Source organism: Cydia splendana, chromosome 26 (genome assembly GCF_910591565.1).
Source record: "Cydia splendana chromosome 26, ilCydSple1.2, whole genome shotgun sequence".
Taxonomy (NCBI): Eukaryota; Metazoa; Arthropoda; class Insecta; order Lepidoptera; family Tortricidae; genus Cydia; species Cydia splendana.
Window position 1 is genome coordinate 9,270,379 of NC_085985.1, and position 20,401 is coordinate 9,290,779.

At 38.5% G+C, this 20,401-nt stretch overlaps 1 protein-coding gene across 1 annotated transcript; it reads right to left on the reverse strand.

Moving 5' to 3' along the window:
* Positions 1–8,927: 8,927 nt before the first annotated feature.
* Positions 8,928–20,334, reverse strand: LOC134803350 (alpha-centractin). The gene is made up of 9 exons (XM_063776148.1): positions 20,155–20,334; positions 19,843–19,907; positions 18,416–18,590; positions 17,606–17,757; positions 15,258–15,401; positions 14,478–14,643; positions 14,018–14,087; positions 9,557–9,723; positions 8,928–9,178 (listed from the first exon to the last, which is right to left on the reverse strand). The coding sequence occupies exons 1-9, from the start codon at positions 20,200–20,202 to the stop codon at positions 9,035–9,037; spliced, it is 1,131 nt and encodes a 376-aa protein (XP_063632218.1). The 5' UTR covers positions 20,203–20,334; the 3' UTR covers positions 8,928–9,034.
* Between the last annotated feature and the right edge of the window lie 67 nt (positions 20,335–20,401).

The following is a 20,401-nucleotide window of genomic DNA, read 5'->3' on the forward strand; positions in this document are numbered from 1 at the left end:
TTTGAAGTTAGATGAATCTAAAGCGTAGTATAAATACTTTTTTGCCAATCACAATACTCATGTTATCACCGCTCGACATATTAGTGCGACATACAATAGTAGAAAATAAATAAAATCTCTCTGCTTTGCCTTAAGGCTGACTGGTAGAGAATGCTTTTGGCATTAAGTCCGCCTTTTGTACGATAAGTTTTCTTTTGTGCAATATAGTTTAAATAAATAAATAAATAAATAAAATGGAACTAGAAAAAATCCATATGAAATTGTTGCCATGTTTAAGCATTTTACGTCAATAATGTGACAATAACGTAGGAAGTGGCGCCCTCAATAATTTTCTACAATTTCTTGTCGGACTATATGCAATATAAGTTATCATGGAGACTGGAAAAAGCGGTCCGAAATAAAGTTTTCAAGAGAAGACAGAAAGGTAGGTCACCCTTGGTCGTAAAGCACTGTCCGAAAGAAAGAAAGAAAGAAAGAAAATACATTTATTTACGTCAACCAATCATTAAATTATAAATTTTACATAGGCACATACATAGACGTTAATTAGGAGTCCGGGACTCAGCGTAATGCCACGAGTTATGTACGTTGATGTTGTAAACGTTATTACTAACGCCATCTGTGGGCGAGTAGTTTACAAGCTTAAAATGACAAGACTACCGAAGCAACATGGCGAATGAACAGGGCCTAAATGTAACATAAGGATAGTTTGTGTTTCAGTACCAAATTAGCTTGATCTGACTCTACCTGAAATACTGGGGCCTATTTCTCGAACGATATTAGACTAATAATATTAGTGTGTTGCCATGGGCCCATTTCTCGTACAATATTAGTCTAATATTATTAGTGTGTTGTCATGGCAACCCATACGATTTGACAGTTCGTGGACTAATATTATTACTATTAGTCTAATACCGTTCGAGAAATGGGCCCCTGGTGTCGTGAGCCTGATTTACTGAACAATTTTAACCGGATACATTTATTTGAACATTTTAAATCTTTCAGAAGTACTTTGTTATACGTCGAAACTTTTTCTTAATATTTTGACACAATTTTACCCTAAAATCATGTACTATTTTTAGATGAAAAACTGACTTAATGAATGTAACAGTTTGTATAAAATGTTTAAAAGTGTTTACTCGTTGCCATCTTTATGTTGTGATTATTGTGTATTTGGACGTTTTCTAAAATAAATAGTGAAAATCTGATTTTCGTAGATCCTGGTGTTTTGGGTTCTTTCAATTCAGAATCACTAACATATTAACCTTTTCGACGCCGTGTCAAACACAAAAGCTGTCACTCGGACGCCACGTCACCGAAGTGTCAAAACTGAAATTGAACTTTATGCATTATGCACGTAGGTCTATGTTGCTCTGTGGTTTGTGACCGATTAATCAGTCTTTGGCGTTGACCCTGCGGTGCGGATATATCGGTCATTGGCGTCTAAAAGGTTAAATCCTGATGCTAAAAAATGTTCAAAAATTTGTATGAAAATTGTACTTTCCACTACGTCACGCACACGCAAGTGATTTTTTGTTCACACTAAAACGTGACGTATAGGAATGGACATTTTGGGACATCTTTTTTTAATGGTTCGATAGAGAATGCTGTCGATTCTGAGTAAAATGAACTCAAGAATGTCTAGATTGGAAAGAATCAGGTTTTCAATATTTATTTTATGAAAGTCATTCATTTTCAATCAATCATCTTCTATGATTAATTGGACTTTTGAAAAAATTTGTTTATCCCTATTTTTTATTAGATTTTGGAAATATTAGACAATATTCTTAAAATTTGTATAATATTAGGGTTGAAAATGCTTGTGATTCTGGGTAGAAATTAAATATAACTTAAAATTTCCAAAGTTTAAAAAAAGAGTGGGAGCGTTTTGCCGAAACATAATTTCACTTGATTTTAGAAAATATGTGATATAATATATGAAAATCTTATAGACTAAAGATGCATTGAGCGCCATCTACATCACTGTCATATTCGAATCACGATTTGGACTATTTTGGACATCTTACATAAAATCAAAAAAATTAGAGTGTATAGAGACGGATTGTCAAAGTAAATTATGTAGGCACAGTAAATTTACTGCCATCTTTCGACAGATGATAAAACTGTTAGAACGCCATTTGACTTTGATCCTTATTCTTTCACTGATATGTGTCAACTTGTTAAATATTAACGCCATCTACTCGTCACTAGGCCAAAGGTATGGTGCAGTATTCTCGAGAGATGGCGCCATAACCTTCAGCCTACTCTCGAGTAGATGGCGTTAATATTAATATTTAACAAGAAGATATGTGTTCTTAAGAATGAAAGAATAATGATCAAAGTCAAATGGCGTTCTAACAGTTTTAATGTTCTGTCGAAAGATGGCAGTAAATGTACTGTAGCTACATAATTTACCATGACAGTAACTGTCTATTTCAAATTCTCTTTGATAAAATATTATTGAAACAGGAAGGGTAGGATGATACCTGTCATCTACATATAATTCATAACCTAAAACATAGAGAAATATAGTACAGAATAGAGCGCTCACTCCATACATCAGTTTTGGTACCAAAACGACTATTATTTTCGCAGTCGACATCTAGCATCGAGTAGCGGAATTATCAGTACCGCTACTCGATACTAGAATTCTCTAGTTTCGCGACTCGCGAAAATTGTATTAAACAACAATTTACAACTAATATTAAAAGCACAGTCGTTGAAAATATTGTTACGGTTAATCCGGTTATAATATTAGCTGAAAATTGTTGCGCATTAGACTTCGGTCGATGCTACATCTATTGTCAAGTAGCAGTACTGATAATTCCGCTACTCGATGCTAGATGTCGACTACAAAAATAATAGTCTTTATGGTACTAAAACATATATGGTATGGAGTGAGCACTCTATGTATTTTTTTCTCTATGCCTAAAAACACCAAATCTCGCAAAATTGTATTGGAATGACAGGTGTCATTCTACCCTTCGAAAATATAATAATGGATCTTAGTGAGTGCACTATTTTATGCGTCTTAATATTCTCTTGTCTATGGTTGGTATTCTACCAGTCCAACTTTGTCCAATGTGTATTTTGTCTCACAATTTGCTTAATGAGAGAGTGAGACGCAATCGAAATATTGGACAGATGGAATACCACATCACAAGACAAATTGAATTGACGACTTGTTACCATTTTGGTATTAGTTCGATATTAGACCTTATTGTCATAGTCATAACGTCTAATTTGGAATTAAACTGTTATGCCGTTATTCATAAACGCGTTACTGGCCTGAATTAGCTATTAATCGTTTGTCTTTATCTGTCATTATGACTTATGTATTTGTAAGAAAGGGATAAAACAATTTAACTAAATCAGGCCCGTAAAGTTTTATGAATAAGGGTAAGATACACCAAGAAAAGTATGCAGCGGTTTTGATAGCCCACGCAGTGCAAGTGTTATTTATACGTCATAATTTCATAGACGTTGACGCAGGGCTCGGAAACCGTTTTATTTTTCAAACCGGTTTCGTTCATTCACCCGGGAACGAAAACGATTTCGTTTCCGTTTGCGGTTACCGGTTAAAGAACTGTTCTATTGAGATACTGTTTTATGCCAAATACCCGTTCGCCTTCCGTTTTTGTGGAACGAAATTAACCGGTTGAATTGAAAATATTGAAGCAAGATAGAACGAGTAAGTATTGCTATCTCTTTCATGTATGACAACGAGTTTAACCGAGAGTCTCCGAAAGCCAAGAGTAACCGGTATTATATCGTTCCTTGCGAACCATAAAATTCAGTTTCCTCTTCTTACCGGTTAGGAGAGAGAACGTAAGTTTTTAGTTCGCGTTCCATCAATTAACCGGTTTTTTAATGAACGAAATAATATAACGGATTGGGAACTATATTAACAGGTATTTCAATACCGGTTCCGAGCCCTGCGTTGACGTTTGAAATAATACTTGCACTGCTGGGCTATCAAAATCGCTGCAGACTTTTCCTGGTCTAACTCTAGAACATGGCCACTACGCATCGGCGTACAATTCAGTCATTTAGATTGTATTTATTTATTTATTATTAGTTTTTAATTGTTTTTAAGCGATTTTTGAAATATTTGTACTGTTTTTTTTAACGTGTAGACATTTTTGTTAATAAAGCATTCCTATAGAAATGAGATTGTTTTTTATTGTTTTATTGCGTATTTTTTGCTCATTGGAGCCTGGGGTCCGCTTGGCAAATAATCCCAAGAATTGCGTAGGCACTAGTTTTATATCTATCAAATACATATAGTTTTTGTGTTTCCATTATCTTTGGTTTTAGCAAAGATATATGTATGTAACTCCGTATAAGATAAAAGTCTAAGGAGTAAAGTTACGCTCGAATAGATGGCGCCACATTCGCCTATACTCGTGTAGATGGCGTTGGAGACACCGTTTAATCTTTAACAATTTAAGTGAAAGAACATGGTCAAAGTCATATGACGTGCTAAAAATATAAATAAATCATTTATCCATATCAAAGATATATGTAACTCCGTATAAGATAAATAAAGTCTAAGAAAAAAACGTGCCTCAGAAATCAAGAAAAAGTCATTCTCGATTAGATGGCGCCACACCTTTGGCCTATACTCGGCTAGATGGCGTTGACGACACCGTTTGATATTTAACGATTTTAACACATATCAGTGAAAGAACATGGGTCAGTATGGAACAATAAAAATTAAAAATCATTTATCCGTAAACATATTTTGATTAATTTATACATTTTCAATTTTATTTTAAGTTTTAATCGTGTGTCGATAGATGGCAGTAAATGTACCGTGACTACAAAATTTACTATGGCAATAGCCCTCTATACTATATATTCTCTTTGTCCATATTTATATAATATATAATTTTTTTGATATTTTTATACATTTTAATTTTTAGTTTTAATCCTGTGTCCAAAGATGGCAGTAATTTTACTATGACAACTTATATGCCTTCACGGAAATGCGTCAAGCGCGAGTAAAGGCCCCAAAAACTCTTCGGAGTCTTACTCCATCATTTTAAAATATATACATTCCTAATAAAAGTAAATAGTACTTACACAATTACGGTAATAAACCGTTAGCTAGTTTCCGTATGTGTCAGCGCCATCTAGCAACGTCTTTTAATACCATTTTTTTATTTAAAAAAAGTCGTAGACGAATTTCAAGCTAAAACCAAAGAGAATAGAGTGTATAGAGAGTTATTGTCATATATAACTTCATCTTATGATATAGCGATGTGACGAGTCCACTTTTTTTCAATTCGAATCATTAGAATTGATTCGGCCGCTGATTCGAGTTGACTCGACTCGACGGTTCGCGACAAGGTCACGGGCCGCGGAGCCGCAAACTTGAGTTGAGACGGCGAGTCAAGCGGCAGTTGTTGTAAACAGAACCTTCAGAGCACCGAATTAAGGTTTATTTTTGAATGGCCATACTAGCAGGGAACTCGACTTGGGATGGCGAACCAAGCGGCAGTTGTTGTAAATAGAACCTTCGGGCCACGGAATTAAGGTTTATTTTTGAATGGCCTTAGTAGTAGCGTGATAGCATTGACTCGGCTCGGAGAGTTGGCGAATTAACGATTCATTCGCCGAGTTAACGGATCGGATTCTATCGTTTATCTCAGACAGTTAGTTTAGCGGTCGAGTTGATTCGAATTGCCAATAGTCTTGATTCGAATCAACTCATCTGTAGGTTGATTCGAATCAGATAACTCGACTCGCCCATCGCTATTATGACTTATGATGTTATAATTTTTTTACATTCATTGCAAAACTCGAAACTTTTCGAACCACTCGCTACACTCGTGGTTCCATTTTACACTCTATTCTCTTTGCTATTAGCCAACGAGGTTAATAATAGGTCGGTAGGTAGGATAGGTATTTTTTCTAGACATCAGAAAAAAATACTCAGTTCGAGAAAAAATAATTTAATTCAAATACAAAAATGCCTTTAACATTAAATACTAAATCCATGCTTATAACTAAAGATACTATAATTCGCATATTTGCAAAGAAAGAGTGAGCACATAATTTTAGCAGCTTTTTAATATTTAAAATGATTTATTTGGGGTATTATCTATGAAAAGGGACCTTATTGTCGATGGCGCATACGCCGCACAGCGTCGCGCGGCATTGTATTTGTATCGGAGCATCGTTAATAATGGCGTAAGCGCCATCGACAATAAGGTCCCTTTTCATAGATAACGTCACATTTAGAGATATAAATATTATCTTGAATCTCTTTAACCTAATATACAGGATGACATATAATGATCCTAAATGCCAATTTTAATGTTAGTACAAAAATATTGCCGAAGTAAGGTTAAGTAGTGCCTTTTGTTTAAGTAGCTTTAGAATCTGGAATTTACGTTAAAATTAAAATATGGAACGTCAACTTGTCTATACATGTACTCTGGTCAGTGGGGAGACACTCCTGACTTCGGTCGAACTCGGCTCAGTTCGGCTCAGCATTGCTCCGAGCAATTATTAGGGTTGGCACCACTTGACTTCCTTATGCGTGCACGACCACAGATAAGATAATCACTTGAATTTTGACAACCCTAAATAGCCGAAAAGGATAGTGCCATATATTAGAAAGGGATAGCATGATTCGACCCTGAACCGCTGTCAAACTTCGGGTTTGTAGGAAGTGTCTTTTCTGTACGGTAGTACTATTATTTATTCTGTGCTCTGGTAAGCCAGTTATGTCAGTAGAAAATGGCGACAAAGAAAAATGAGTCGCTTAACTTCAAACTCGGGTAAATCCATCTGTCAGATTATGCGATTTTGGTATTAAGAAAAGGTAATAGGGTAGATATTTGCTGAGAGGGTCGAATGGATTTACCCGAGTTTGAAGTTAAGCGACACAAATATAGGCAAAGGATCAATCTTATACAAAATTGGAGTCCCTTGCTATTTTTTACTGACAACGATGGCTTGCCAGAGTATACCTACATAACCTCTTGAGCCACAGTTATAGACAATGTCAAAATCTTCAAAAGCCCAAGGATTTAGAAATCAGCACTCTTTTAGGGCATTTTTTACGTTTCATGGGAAAGAGAATTTAGTATAGAGGCGTATTGACCATCGCTCGAATAGATGGCGCCATACCTTTGGCCTATACTCGTGTAGATGGCGATACCTTTTGATATTTAACACATTTAAACACATATCAGTGAAAGAATAAGGATCAAAGTCAAATGGCGTTCTCAAAGTTTTAATGCTGTGTCGAAAGATGGCAGTAAATTTACTGTGACTACAAAATTTACTTTGGCAATACGCCTCTATACAAAATTTTCTTTGTTTCATAACCACATATGTATGATCTCATAACTTCGTGCTTAAAGCAGGCGTGGCTCACTCCGCGATTTTGTCGCTTTGCAACAGGTAGCTAAAAGTACATCCGTTCCACACCAATTTTGGTGGCTAGCCATAAGCCGCGCGTGGCGCTGTCGCCACCTAGCGGCCATATCTGTGCTGATCGTAACAGACGCGTTTTGTTAGAGAGTGAGTCTTCTGTACTATTATTTATTATGTGCTTAAAGTGATGAATATAATATGCCTATTATCATACATGAGGTGAATGTACAGACGCCGTCAGATATATCGGAGCGGCCAAGGTGTTCACAATATCTGAACACGCACTAACGCCTTGACAATAGAGGCGTGTTCAGATATTTGTGAGCGCCTTGACCGCTCCAATATATCTGATGGCGACTACTGTAATATCAGCTTGTGGGTCGATCAACTATTTCTTGTTATTCTGTCCCATCAGCCAGGAGACAATAGTAGCATAGTTTGTTAGAAGAGCTGCTGTACCATGTTCTACAAACGTGCTTAGTAGATGTCCCATTATGGAAAGGCCTTATAACTACCAAAATCAAGTTTGGTTCATTTACATACGAAATAACTAGTATTTTAAGAGTGACCCAGGAGACCGTAACCATGGCAACTAGTGACAAGAAAAAAATTGATTCACCCTTGTACATATAAGCAGGCGTGGCTCACTGCGCGATTTCGTCGCTTTGCAACAAGTACATCCGTTCCACACCAATTTTGGTGGCTAGCCATAAGCCGCGCGTGGCGCTGTCGCCACCTAGCGGCCATATCTGTCCTGATCGTAGCAGACGCGTTTTGTTAGAGAGTGAGTCTTCTGTACCTAGTACTATTATTTATTCTGTGATATAAGCATTTTGACATACACAATATAAGTTAAGCATTCACTCGTTCGATTCTTCAGCTGAGATAAACATTTCTGTCTTAATACGATTGCACTGAATGTCTTTCATTAAAATAGCTATATAATATCTAGACAACAGTAATAAGTTGCCGTTGTTTCGCTACTTGTTACTAGATGGCGCTAGTAGTATCAATATATTACCGAATTTAACAAGATTAATAGCATTATTAGTAATGTTTACGAAGTAAATGACGCTAAACATACCTATTTCATACAAATTACATTAATACTTTTGTATATTCAAAAAATCTCTGGAAACTCGTATCACGACTGTTTAGATTTGTAATATTTAGCTGTCATGGGAAAATGTATTGTTCTTTTAGGCATTAGAGTTAACTATAAGAAATTTCAGAAATTTTAATAAATATATTAAACTTATAAAATTAACTTCCACACTTCGTTCTGTCAAAGTTGTTCAGAGTTAGCTCAGTCGGATACGTATTGCAGTTTATAGACATAATATTATATGCTATTAGCGCTACCTATCGCTGGAAAGCGTAATTAAAAAGATGTTCAATACTACTACTTACTACAGATGTAATGCATTATTGTTTTCCATCGTATTTTCTCGGAAACGTTCGTATATTCATGCTAGTTCAGTCAAGCTCAGTACATTTTGTACCGAGACTGACTGAAATAGCAAGACACCGTGAAAATACGATGGAAAATAATTATGCTCTATATCTGTAGCGTCATCTATGGCCGAGTAGTGTGATAATAAAGATATTCAATACTACTAGCGCCATCTATCGTCGAGTAGCATGATTAGAAAGTTTTCCTGTGCACGGCGCGGTGTCCCTCCTCGTCGTATTCGCGCTTCGAGACCCACATCTTGCGGAACGTATCGAGTGAGGCCAGAATCGAACCCCCTATCCATGTGGAGTACAGGCGCTCCTGTGGCGCTGAGATCTGCAAACGAATTATTAATATAAATGAGCGTTTCGTTTATTTTTTGTCATTTTATATATTGTGACCTTTTTTTGCCACTTTTGTGTTATTTCTAGTCAGGATCGCGAGCCCCATTCATCCTTATAGGAGAAAAAAAGTGGTCTAAAATTCCCATACATTTTTCAAACTTTCCTTTTTGTTACCGCCATACAAAGTATATGTGGAAATGGTGACACAATAGGAAAAGCTCTGGGAGATTTTTTTATACCATTAGGATCGAAAGAGCTCGTGATTCTGAGTAGAAATAACACAAAAGTGGCAAAAAAGATCATAATATATGTATAAAAATGGCAAAAAATAAAAGAGACGCTCATTCAATACTAGTATAGTATGTCATACCCTGATCTTCATATCCTTAGGCGCCAGCCGCCGTATCTCAGCCAGCAGGCGGTCACCGAAGCCCCGGAAGAGAGTGGAGCCCCCGGAGAGCACTATGTTCTGGTAGAGAACCTTGCGGAGGTCCATGTCTGACTTCTGAATGGCGAACATTAGGACCTCGTGGAGACCTGGGGAGGAAATGGTGTGTTAGTGATTTTCAGTCAAAAATCATCATCTTCGCGTTGTCTCGGCATTTTGCCACCGGCTAATGGGAGCCTGGGGTCCGCTTGGCAACTAACACGCTTAAGCCGCTGAACCGATTTAGGGGTCATCCATTAATTACGTCACACGTTTAGGGGGAGGGAGGGGGTCAAGAAAATGTGACATGTTGTGACATGGGGGAGGGGGGAGTCACAAACATTGTGATGTCACTTTAACTTCATCAGTAACCGAAAATTAATTTATATTTTTTTATTTGCTGTACAGTTAAATAATGAGATTTTGGATGTAACTTTCGTTGTGTTATAAAATTACTAATATTTATATATCAAAAATATTTTTTTATTAAAAAAAATAATGCCGAGTTAATATTGTCGATTTCGTTGAAAACAAAATTGCCTAAAATGTGACGTCACACCAGGGGGGGAGGGGTTTGCAAAATGTGACCAAGTGTGACAAGGAGGGGGGAGGGGTAAAAAAACCTAGAAATTCGTGTGACGTAATTAATGGATGATCCCTTAGTTGAAATTTGGTATAGGGGCATTTTCACTTGTGCACCTTTAACGGCCGGTTAGAATTAGCAATCGTTACAAAACTGACGGTCAATGTCAAATCCCATACATTTTGTCAGGAATGTAACGGTTAGACGTTACTGAAACACGACTTAAGTCGCGCTTTAAAGTGCAAGTTAAATGAAAATGCCCATAGAGATAGTTTGAGTCCCGGGGAAGGTTATAGGATAGTTTTTATGTCGGAAATGATCCCTGAAGAGAGTGCAAAGGGGGGTGGAATTGAAAGAGTTAATGAATTGCCTAATAATTGAAGTAACCAATGCGCGAACTGAATGATTGCTATTAGCATTATCCAGGCGCTATACCTACTTTAGCTGCTGTCACTAATTCCACGCAGACGAAGTCGCGGGCAAAAGCTAGTATTATACAGCGTGTGTATTCCATACGGGCGTATATTTTAATAACGATTAGTATAGGACCTAAGGAGCTTAATTACGTTGTTTTTTTTTTTAGGAGATAAGATTTTTTTTTCATACATAATAATTGAGCACGCAATGTATTGCGTCCACATCAATTAACGTACCTAGCTAATTGTCATATGATATGACGTTTATCACGTCAGTGTTTATTAATTTAAGTAACAAAATAAACCACAGTGGTGTTAATGTGTAATTATTGTAATTAATTGCAAATTCGGATCTCTGCCATCCCGTGCGGGAAACGGCGGATATTATTCAATAAAAGTCGAAAATAATTACTCATTACTTTATTGCATAGGTTTCTTAACTAATCACGTCGATTTACCCGCCTTAGGTACTTGTTTTCTACGTGACGGCCACGCAGTTCCATGCAAGGATGCAGCGACGGTAAACAGACTCTCTTACGCTTCTCATATTTGTTGCTCATAATCTTTCAAATACTTCAGTTATTTTGTCTTTTAACTGCTCCACTGTTGTTCGAGGTTGAGCGTAGACTTCGTTCTTCACAGCCCCCCATAAGAAAAAGTCTAACGGTGTCAAATCAGGGGAGCGAGCAGGCCACCGACGAGGACCAAACCGACCCATCCACTGGTCACCAAACATCAAGTTCAAACCCATTCTCACTCGAACCGATGAGTGTGCGGGAGCCCCATCTAGCTGAAACCAGGTGTTTCTCCGTTCTTCAGCCGGTAAAGTATTGACATATTCAGCCAGAGGTCCATTTAGCAGTTCAATAAATTTGTCACCGTTTAGATTACCGTCAATGAAGACAGGCCCAATAATGCGATCTCCATGTATCGCTCCCCAAACATTGACAGCCCATCGATACTGATGCCCTGTTTCCCTTAACAGGTGTGGATTTACCTGCGACCAGTAATGGCTGTTTCGTTGGTTCCAGACACCGTTTCTAGTGAACGTACTTTCGTCGGTCCAAATGATGTTTGATAAAAATCTGTCATCTGCTTGTTGTTGGTCACGTATCCACGTACAAAACAGTAATCGTGGCAAATAGTCCCTGTCCAACAAAGCGTGCTTTTAAAAATTTGAACGGGCGTTGCCTGTCCTTTTTCAAGATTTTGTGGACAGTCTTGTTGTTCACATTAAACAGTCGTCCCGCTTCTCTGGTGCTGCTCTCCGGGTGCAATGAGAAATATTGCAAAATGTTTTCCTCTACTCGTCCCGGCAGACGGTCATTATTTTGCTCTCCTATTGTTCTTCCAATGATAGGTAGACCATCTCGAATACGCTGAAGAGCATTGACGATTACTCGTGAGTTTCGCGGAGTTCGCCTGTTCGGAAATCGCTCTCTGTACAACTCTAAAGCTCTTCGGCCGCGTTGTTGAGCTTCGCCGTAAATCAAAATCATATCAGCGAGTTCATTAGAAGGAAAATTCGACGGTCGCGGCATTTTCAACAATTATTTTTATCACTGACGGCAACATGACAAATTATGTCAGGAAAACAGAAACCAGAAATTGAAATTTTTTTATCAACCAGAAATCAAAAAGTTTTTATCTCTACTTAATACCTAAATTTAAATCGAAAAGTCAATTAGACAATTACTGGACTCCTTCGATGTTTATGTTGTAGTTTTATTCTAATCAAACCTTTCCGTTCACTTAAGGTTGAGGAGTAATAATGTTATCAAAACAGATAATGACATAAAGTGGTGACAAGCAACGTCAGTCGTTTATTGATAAATGCGGGTTTCCATGCAGTTAAATACGTGAATTTATCAGAAATCTACTTCACTATTACTACTTGTTTGTAAAATTTAATGATGGATAAACTAATAAGTAGTTTGATAGTGAAATGAAGATTCAACGGTCGTATTAGCAGGATAACTAACGTAATTTGCACTGCCTGGTATCAGGCGTACAGTAAGTAATTACACCTTAGCGATTGCTGCAAAATAATAAAATTACTTAAGGCCATGATTATTCCGATCATGCTTATTTAATTTAGGGTTTGTCTCAAAAATACATAAAAATAAAGTAAACAAACACTTCATATGACGTGGCAAGTAGTTAATTACTTGTCATGTCAAATTAAGGTGGACGGCGTACATTGCTGCTCGGTAGGATTAAAAAAATTAATTACACCTAATTAATAACACTATTAAACTAAATGATTACCTTATACGATTTGTATGATCAGATACTATAACTGGATACCTTATACGCCCGTATGGAATACACACACTGTATATAACCGCAAAGCACATGCCTATGTGCACATGTATATGTGGTTGTGCCTACAGCCAAAGTCAGTAAGTTTGCGCTGTAATATTACTTTATTTATATGGGGACTAGGGATAAGTTCGGCTATGTTGTATTTAACTGCGTTTCCCGTGTTTTTAGGGTTACGTACCCAAAGGGTAAAACGGGACCCTATTACTAAGACTCCGCTGTCCGCCCGTCCGTCCGTCCGTCACCAGGCCTAGCTATCACGGTTCGTGAGATACAGCAGTTGAAATTTTCACACAGATGATGTATTTCTGTTGCCGCTATAACAACAAATACTAAAAACAGAATAAAATAAATATTTAAATGGGGCTCCCATATGACCGAAGTTAAGCAACGTCGGGCGGGGTCAGTACTTGGATGGGTGACCGTTTTTTTGTTTGCCGTTTTTTGCATTATGGTACGGAACCCTTCGTGCGCGAGTCCGACTCGCACTTGCCCGGTTTTTTTTTCTATGTACAGTAAAGCATATACCTGTATTCATATATACCATAGAGTAATATAAGTACAGAAAGAGTGGTAACTCCATACATCAGTTTTCTTATCAAAACGAGAGTTATTTCGTAGTCGACATCTAGCATCAAGTAGCGGAATTTATCAGTACTGCTAGTTGATAATAGATGTCGCGGCGAACAAAAACTCTAATGCTAAACAATTTTCAGCTAATATTATAACCGGATTAACTGGAAGTCTATTTTCAACCCCTTCTGCTTATAATATTAGTTGTAAATAGTTTTAGTAGTATATTTTTCGACAGTGACATCTGGTGTCAAGTAGCGGTACTGATAGTTCCACTATTTGACGTTAGATGTCGACTACGAAATAACTCGCGGTTTGGTAAGAAAACTGATGTATAGAGTTACCAGTAAACACTCTATCTTTACTTATATCTATATATCCAGCATCTCAAAACACGGAAGCGATAAGACCGCCTGTTGTCTGCCTCTACATTTAATCAATTGTTCTATTCTTTTGTATCTTTTTACTGAGGTGTGCCAACAAAGAATATTCTATCTATCTATCTCTCACCTTCGCACTCCTCTCCGATGAGATCAGGTCGGAACAGCACCTCCGGTGCCCGGAACCGCGCCGGACCGATCTGTGCACAACATGATGCAAATATTCATAAACAATGTCATAGTTTGAAGTGGCAGAGGATAAGATATTTTTATTATTTTTACCTCTACCTGTGTCCCGTCAGGTAAGGTGTAATGTGTATTGTTAAATAACGAAAGGTCTCGTCATCTACACGAGTATAGGCCAATGGTATGGCGCCATCTTTTCCAGCATACATTTTTTCTTGATTTTCGGTCGGAGGCACGTTTTTTCTTACCCCCTATTCATAATAGCGCTACGAACCTCAATTAGCTAATAATCGTTTGTCTTTATCTGTCATTATGACTTATGTATTTGTAAGAAAGGGATAAAACATTATTTAACTACATCACCCGTAAAGTTTTATGAATAACCTTGGATATTATTTTTTTACCTCTAGCTGTGTTCCGTCGGGCAGAGTGTACTGCGCTCGCTCTGTGTCCAGTGTTTCCTCCTTAAGAGGGTTGGGGGAGAGGTAGCACGCGCGTTCCTTGATGGCCTTCACTATCTCCAGCTCGGCGGAGGTGCGGAGGTTCACGCCTTCTTTCCGCAGGAGGAGTCTGGAATGTACATGACTAATATATATTTTTTTATTTCAAAATCGGAAGCGGGTCGGTAAATTTCCATCTTTCGGAGGAGTCTGGAATTACGAATGACTTTTAAATATGTTCATACTTAACTCACTCGCTAAGAAGTTTCATAAGATCTCTCACAAACAGACAGCACGTCAGAAATAGCGTTCTATTTCTATTAAATCTCGTTTTAATCCCAGAGTCCCACAGGGACGAATTCTAGGTCCGACACTGTTCCTTATTTACTCGATTAGTCGTACCTCAAGTATCTGGTGGCGTCTCGGCCTGCGACGTCTGCTCTCATGATAGAGTGCGGCATGGCGAACCCCACGTACATGGGCACGGCGTGTATGACACCTTCATCGGAGTCCAAGCGTTACATACCTTGAATTTCTTGCTTGATTTGACTAAGGCTTTCGATACTGTCTCTACGCCGATTTTTTCTTTAAAATTGTGTTAAGGCGTCGGTATTTGACGTTCGTGCGCTAAATTGTTTAAAAATATCCTACGATCTTAGCACAGAACGTCAGCGAACAAGAAAATACAAGTTGCCTTTAAGCTACGGAGTCCCTCAGGGAACTATTCTTAGACCAACACTATACCTCAAGTATCTGGTGGCGTCTCGGCCTGCGACGTCAACCCGCATGATGGAGTGCGGCATGGCGAACCCCTCGTAGATGGGCACGGCGTGGGTGACGCCGTCGCCGGAGTCCAGGACCACGCCTGTGGTGCGCCCTGTGGCGTATCTGTGCAAAAAAATACAATAATTTGAATTTTATCAGATATGTGTCGTTCACACGTGAGTGATTTAAATTAAATCTTTTGATTGAACTCACTCACTCTTCAACTCACAGATGATTTAACTCGCTCAGTAACTGATCGCGTAGTCTTTTTCAAGAAAATGTGACATGTTGTGACAAGGGGGAGAGGGGAGTTACAAACTTTGTGACGTCACTTTAACTTCATCAGTAACCAAAAATTTATTTTAATCATTTTATTTACTGTACAGTTCAAAAACAAGTTTTTGGAACGATAATCGTTTTTATTAGTTTAATTTTTTTTTTCATAGAAATAGAAATAGAAATTTATTTGCTAGAAATGTGGTAGGTACAGAAGTTTGGTGTTAACATGCAGTTTGCTGCTTGGTGTTGCATAATCAGTTTTGGGTTATAAATTTACTAATATTTTGACAAAAAATTAATAATACTTAATTCGATTAGCCGATTTCGTTGAAAAAATGTGACGTCACACCAGGGGGGTAGGGGTTTGCCAAATGTGACCAAGTGTAACAAGGAGGGGGGGAGGGGTCAAAAAACCTTGAAATTCGTGTGACGTAATTAATGGATGACCCCTCATTATCAATATATATTATGTAAAAATAAAACTTAAATCGTTTAATAAGCCCATCCAACCATACTGCCGTCGGGCACAGAATAAATAATAGTACTACCGTACAGAAAGGACACTTCCTACAAAACCGAAGCTTGACAGCAATTCAGGGACGACTCATCCTGTCCCTTTCTAACGTATGGCACTATCCCTTTCAGCTATTTAGGATTGTCAAAATTCAAGTCATGATCTTATCAGTGATCGTGCACGCAAAAGGACGTCAAGTGGTGCCAACCCTAATAATTGCTCGGAGCAATGCTGAGCCGAGCGGAGCCGAGAATACCCAAAAGGAGGAGTGTCTCTGCTTCGGGGGCATATCAGTTATCCTGCTAAATCAAGCAAATAGGTACTAAAGACGCCATTTTAAAGTTTTGTATTGGGTATATTAGTTTTTAGGGTTCCGTACCCAAAGGGTAAAACGGGACCCTATTACTAAGACTCCGCTGTCTGTCCGTCCGTCCGTCCGTCCGTCCGTCTGTCTGTCTGTCACCAGGCTGTATCTCACGAACCGTGATGGCTAGACAGTTGAAATTTTCACAGATGATGTATTTCTGTTGTCGCTATAACAACAAATACTAAAAACAGAATAAAATAAAGATTTAAGTGGGGTTCCCATACAACAAACGTGATTTTTGACCGAAGTTAAGCAACGTCGGGCGGGGTCAGTACTTGGATGGGTGACCGTTTTTATAGATAATGGTTCGGAACCCTTCGTTTGCGAGTCCGACTCGCACTTGGCCGGTTTTTAGTTTTTTGGGAACTTATGTACGAAATGTCATTTGATATTTGCCACTAACTTTTCGGTGAAGGAAAACATCGTGAGGAAACCTGCATACATCTGCAAAGAAATTCAAAGGTGTATGTGAAGTCCCCAATCCGCATTGGGCTAGCGTGGGGACTAAAGCCCAAGCCCTCTCGCGCATGAGATGAGGCCTGTGCCCAGCAGTGGGACGTATATAGGCTGAATTATTATTATGTCTTTCCCATCACGGAACAATGGTGTTCCGGACCTTTGGGTGGCGAGCGCGGAGGCGAAGCCAACACGTAGAGGCCCTTTTGACACTTTAATGAAATGTAAGGGGTACACCGAGCGGATGCTGTCCTTGTCCGTGTTATGGGACGCACGCAGAGGCAGCACCCACCAGGGTGTAAGTAAGGACTATTGAGAGTTGATGGAATCTAAAATGAACTAGGTTATTAATTCTCTATGTTTTCCTTGCTATATGAATAATAATGTTCATGTTTTTTTTTTAATCAATGTAAATAATTTATTTGTGTGTCGTTGGCGTACGTGTCGCCATTCAATTTTAGATTAAGTCAGGTCCCCACAGAAAACCAGCGCCACGGTCTGCCGCGGCATCATGCTGAGTGGGGATCCTATTTTAGCGTCCTAATCTGTTTTATGTCTGCATTCTTTTCTTTTTTTTTTCATGTACTATGTTGTGACGTTAAAATAAATGTATTTCTTCTTCTTCTTCTATTGCGTGAAAGCGATGGACTAAGAACTGAGCTATGGGGTAAAAAACTATTATTATTATTATACTAGTTTTTTTATACTTACAAGCTGAGCACGGCCTGCATGCTCAGGAACAGCGCGGGCACGTTGAAGGTCTCGAAGAACACCTCTGCGGCCTTCTCGCGGTTGCGCCGCGGGTTCAGGGGCGCCTCCGTCAGGAGCACCGGGTGCTCCTCCGAGAACGTCGACAGTTGGTCCTGGCCAATGAGAAATAAGTGTTAGATGATGATGATGTCCTCCCAGACGTATCCGTCGACGGCGACACCCGGACAAATCAGTATCAGGTATTCAGTAAAAGAGTAATAATGACGGGCAAAGTTGAAGGCACGAGACCTCAGGGCCCTCCTCCTACTAGATGGTGTACTCAAATTACCTATGCAATTAAAACTGCACGAGGCCATGCGCTTGGCGGGGAACAGAACCCTATGGAGGAACCTGGTCTTCAACGGAAGGATATGATGTCACGATCCTCAGTATTGAGGGACCGACTGAAGAAGATTCAGTAAAGCCTGATGTGCATGGGCTCGAACGTGACTTGCGAAACCGAGTTTTGTTTTAAACTTCCGGCCGCAAGACATGCAGTAAAACTCGCTATTTGCCACGAGGCCCGTGCCCAGGGCCCCCATCCTCAGGGGGCCCCGAAGGACAGACAGTAACAGTATATTTGATTATCTATAATAATGTGATCTATTGAAAAGTCTGAGTCTGATGTATTGAAAAGATACTTAAATACAAGATACAGTACGTAGCGGCCCCCTTTTTCAAATATCTTTCGTTGAATTGAAATAATGGCGATTATTTAGCAGTGGCGCTAGTGTGCACGTTGATGGGCTCTTAAGCACTAACGTCACTTACCTTGCTGTAAATATAGTTCCACACACGCTCCATATCATTCCAATCAGTGACAATTCCGTGCTCCATTGGGTACTTGATGCTGAGCAGCCCCCGGTGCTCCTCCGCGCGGGGCCCCACGAATAATTCGCCCTCCAGCGCCCCCGCCATCACCCGGATGTGCTTTGGTCGGCCGATGCTGAAAAAGGTTAGCAAAATGAAATTGACAGTGTGACCATATATAAAAAAAAATTTGATGTTCAAAATTTTATTTGTAGTCTTCAGAAGCTGTCATTTTGTCAGATACATGAAATAAATGTGTCATATTCAACCAAAAGGGTACTCATATCAAACAGGCTTGATGAAGGTAGAAAAGTACAATAGGTCCCGTGAACTATAGGGGGCAGCATAGGAGCCGTCAGATTTTTGGCGCAAGACGTAAATGTTCATTATGCTTCCAATGTAGCCCACAAGATGGCAGAACCTACTATGCACAAGGAAATGTACCGACGAGAAAGTTAGATGGTAGCACTTGCTTTGGCAATGTACATGTGCACATATTTTATCAATTCAGGCCACAAGATGGCAGACCCTCCAAGTATGTACAGTGAGCAAAACTATTAACTCGGCACCCGTGCATATAAAAATTTATTGACTACGTAAATAACTCGCGATTTGATAAGAAAACTGATGTATGGAGTTAGCACTCTTTCCTTACTTATGTTTCTCTATGGCATAAGTGCAATAACTAATATCGAAATCTCTTTCGAGTGTATAAGATGTTTTACAGATACAAGTCAACAAAATAAATGAGTTAATATAATATGATGTTGCTTAGTGTGGCAGCATACATTACGTTAGTCTCCTGTTTTAATATCCTGGAGAATAAATATACTTTACTAATAAACAACAACTTTTAATATACTTTATTTTTTCTTGTTTCTGGAATTCTGATAATTGACATATTTGTATCCCCTGACATTAAAATACCTATTTAATTTGTAATATTTTAGTTAAGTTTAGTTTAAGCAAACTTTCTTTGCATGCTTTGTTTGCAGAATGTATTGGACATTTTATCCTTACAGAATTCGGAGTCTTTTAAGACCTCTAATTGGCAAGCTGTTTGCATTCAGGGAGGCTTTAGGCACGTTTGCCTCGTTAAACGGGAAAAACATGTTCTTTAAGTTGATGGAGGATTTTAAAGAGATAATAATTGCAGAGAAATGTTGCCCTTTTCAAGTGGAAAATGGATATATAGCTTTACCTGCATTGTGGCTATATTCTTACGGTACGCGCGCGCGGAAAACGGTTTGTGTACTATATTCTTGCAAAATTAATAAATGATTTAATGACTTATAAAGACCTATTATTTATATGCACTGGGTACTATGTACATATTCTTTGTATGTAGCCCTGCCACTCCTTAAATTTAATGTAAATAATATACTTACTAATTCGGGAATCTGCATTTTGGTATCTGGTCGCCAGCGAAGCCTGCTTTGATGACACCGGAGCCCTGGCAACCGGCAAAGGAATTAGCATCAAACACTTATGGACATGCCAACGTATGATGACTCATTTCAGACTATAAACTTATGAAAACGCTGGAAGCATTACTTTACTATATGATTTAAGGAAATTTGAGAATGTTTATTTATGATAGAAACCCTCTGTTAACGAAATTTAGACAATATACACGTAAAATACACGCAAACTGTTCGTGGGCCTAAAAGTTATAAAAGTATAATTATATGGATTATTACATTATCTATAACGACGGGCTGGTTGACTATAACATCATTTAACTCCATTTTTACTAATTACAACTAAATTACAGTCTTATTTATTGATTTGTTCTGTGAAAATCCACATTCGAGCAGCTTTCAACAGACAAGAATGACATCAGATTTTAGGTGTTGCCATTTATTTCGCCACAGATAAGGCACGTAAGTATTTAAGTAATATTTATGCGAGCTATACACCTCCAAATCGCCAAGACTTGGCGACAAA

What these genes read in the sequence shown, in the direction of transcription:
- LOC134803350 (XM_063776148.1), bottom strand. Translation starts at nt 20,202, where the DNA reads ATGGAGTTAAATGATGTTATAGTCAACCAGCCCGTCGTTATAGATAAT. An exon ending in AAATGCAGATTCCCGAATTA is followed by an intron (nt 18,591 to 19,842) that starts GTAAGTATATTA and finishes AACCTTTTTCAG; the next exon opens with CATCGGCCGACCAAAGCACA. An exon ending in CCGACGGAACACAGCTAGAG is followed by an intron (nt 14,088 to 14,477) that starts GTAAAAAAATAA and finishes TGTTGTGCACAG; the next exon opens with ATCGGTCCGGCGCGGTTCCG.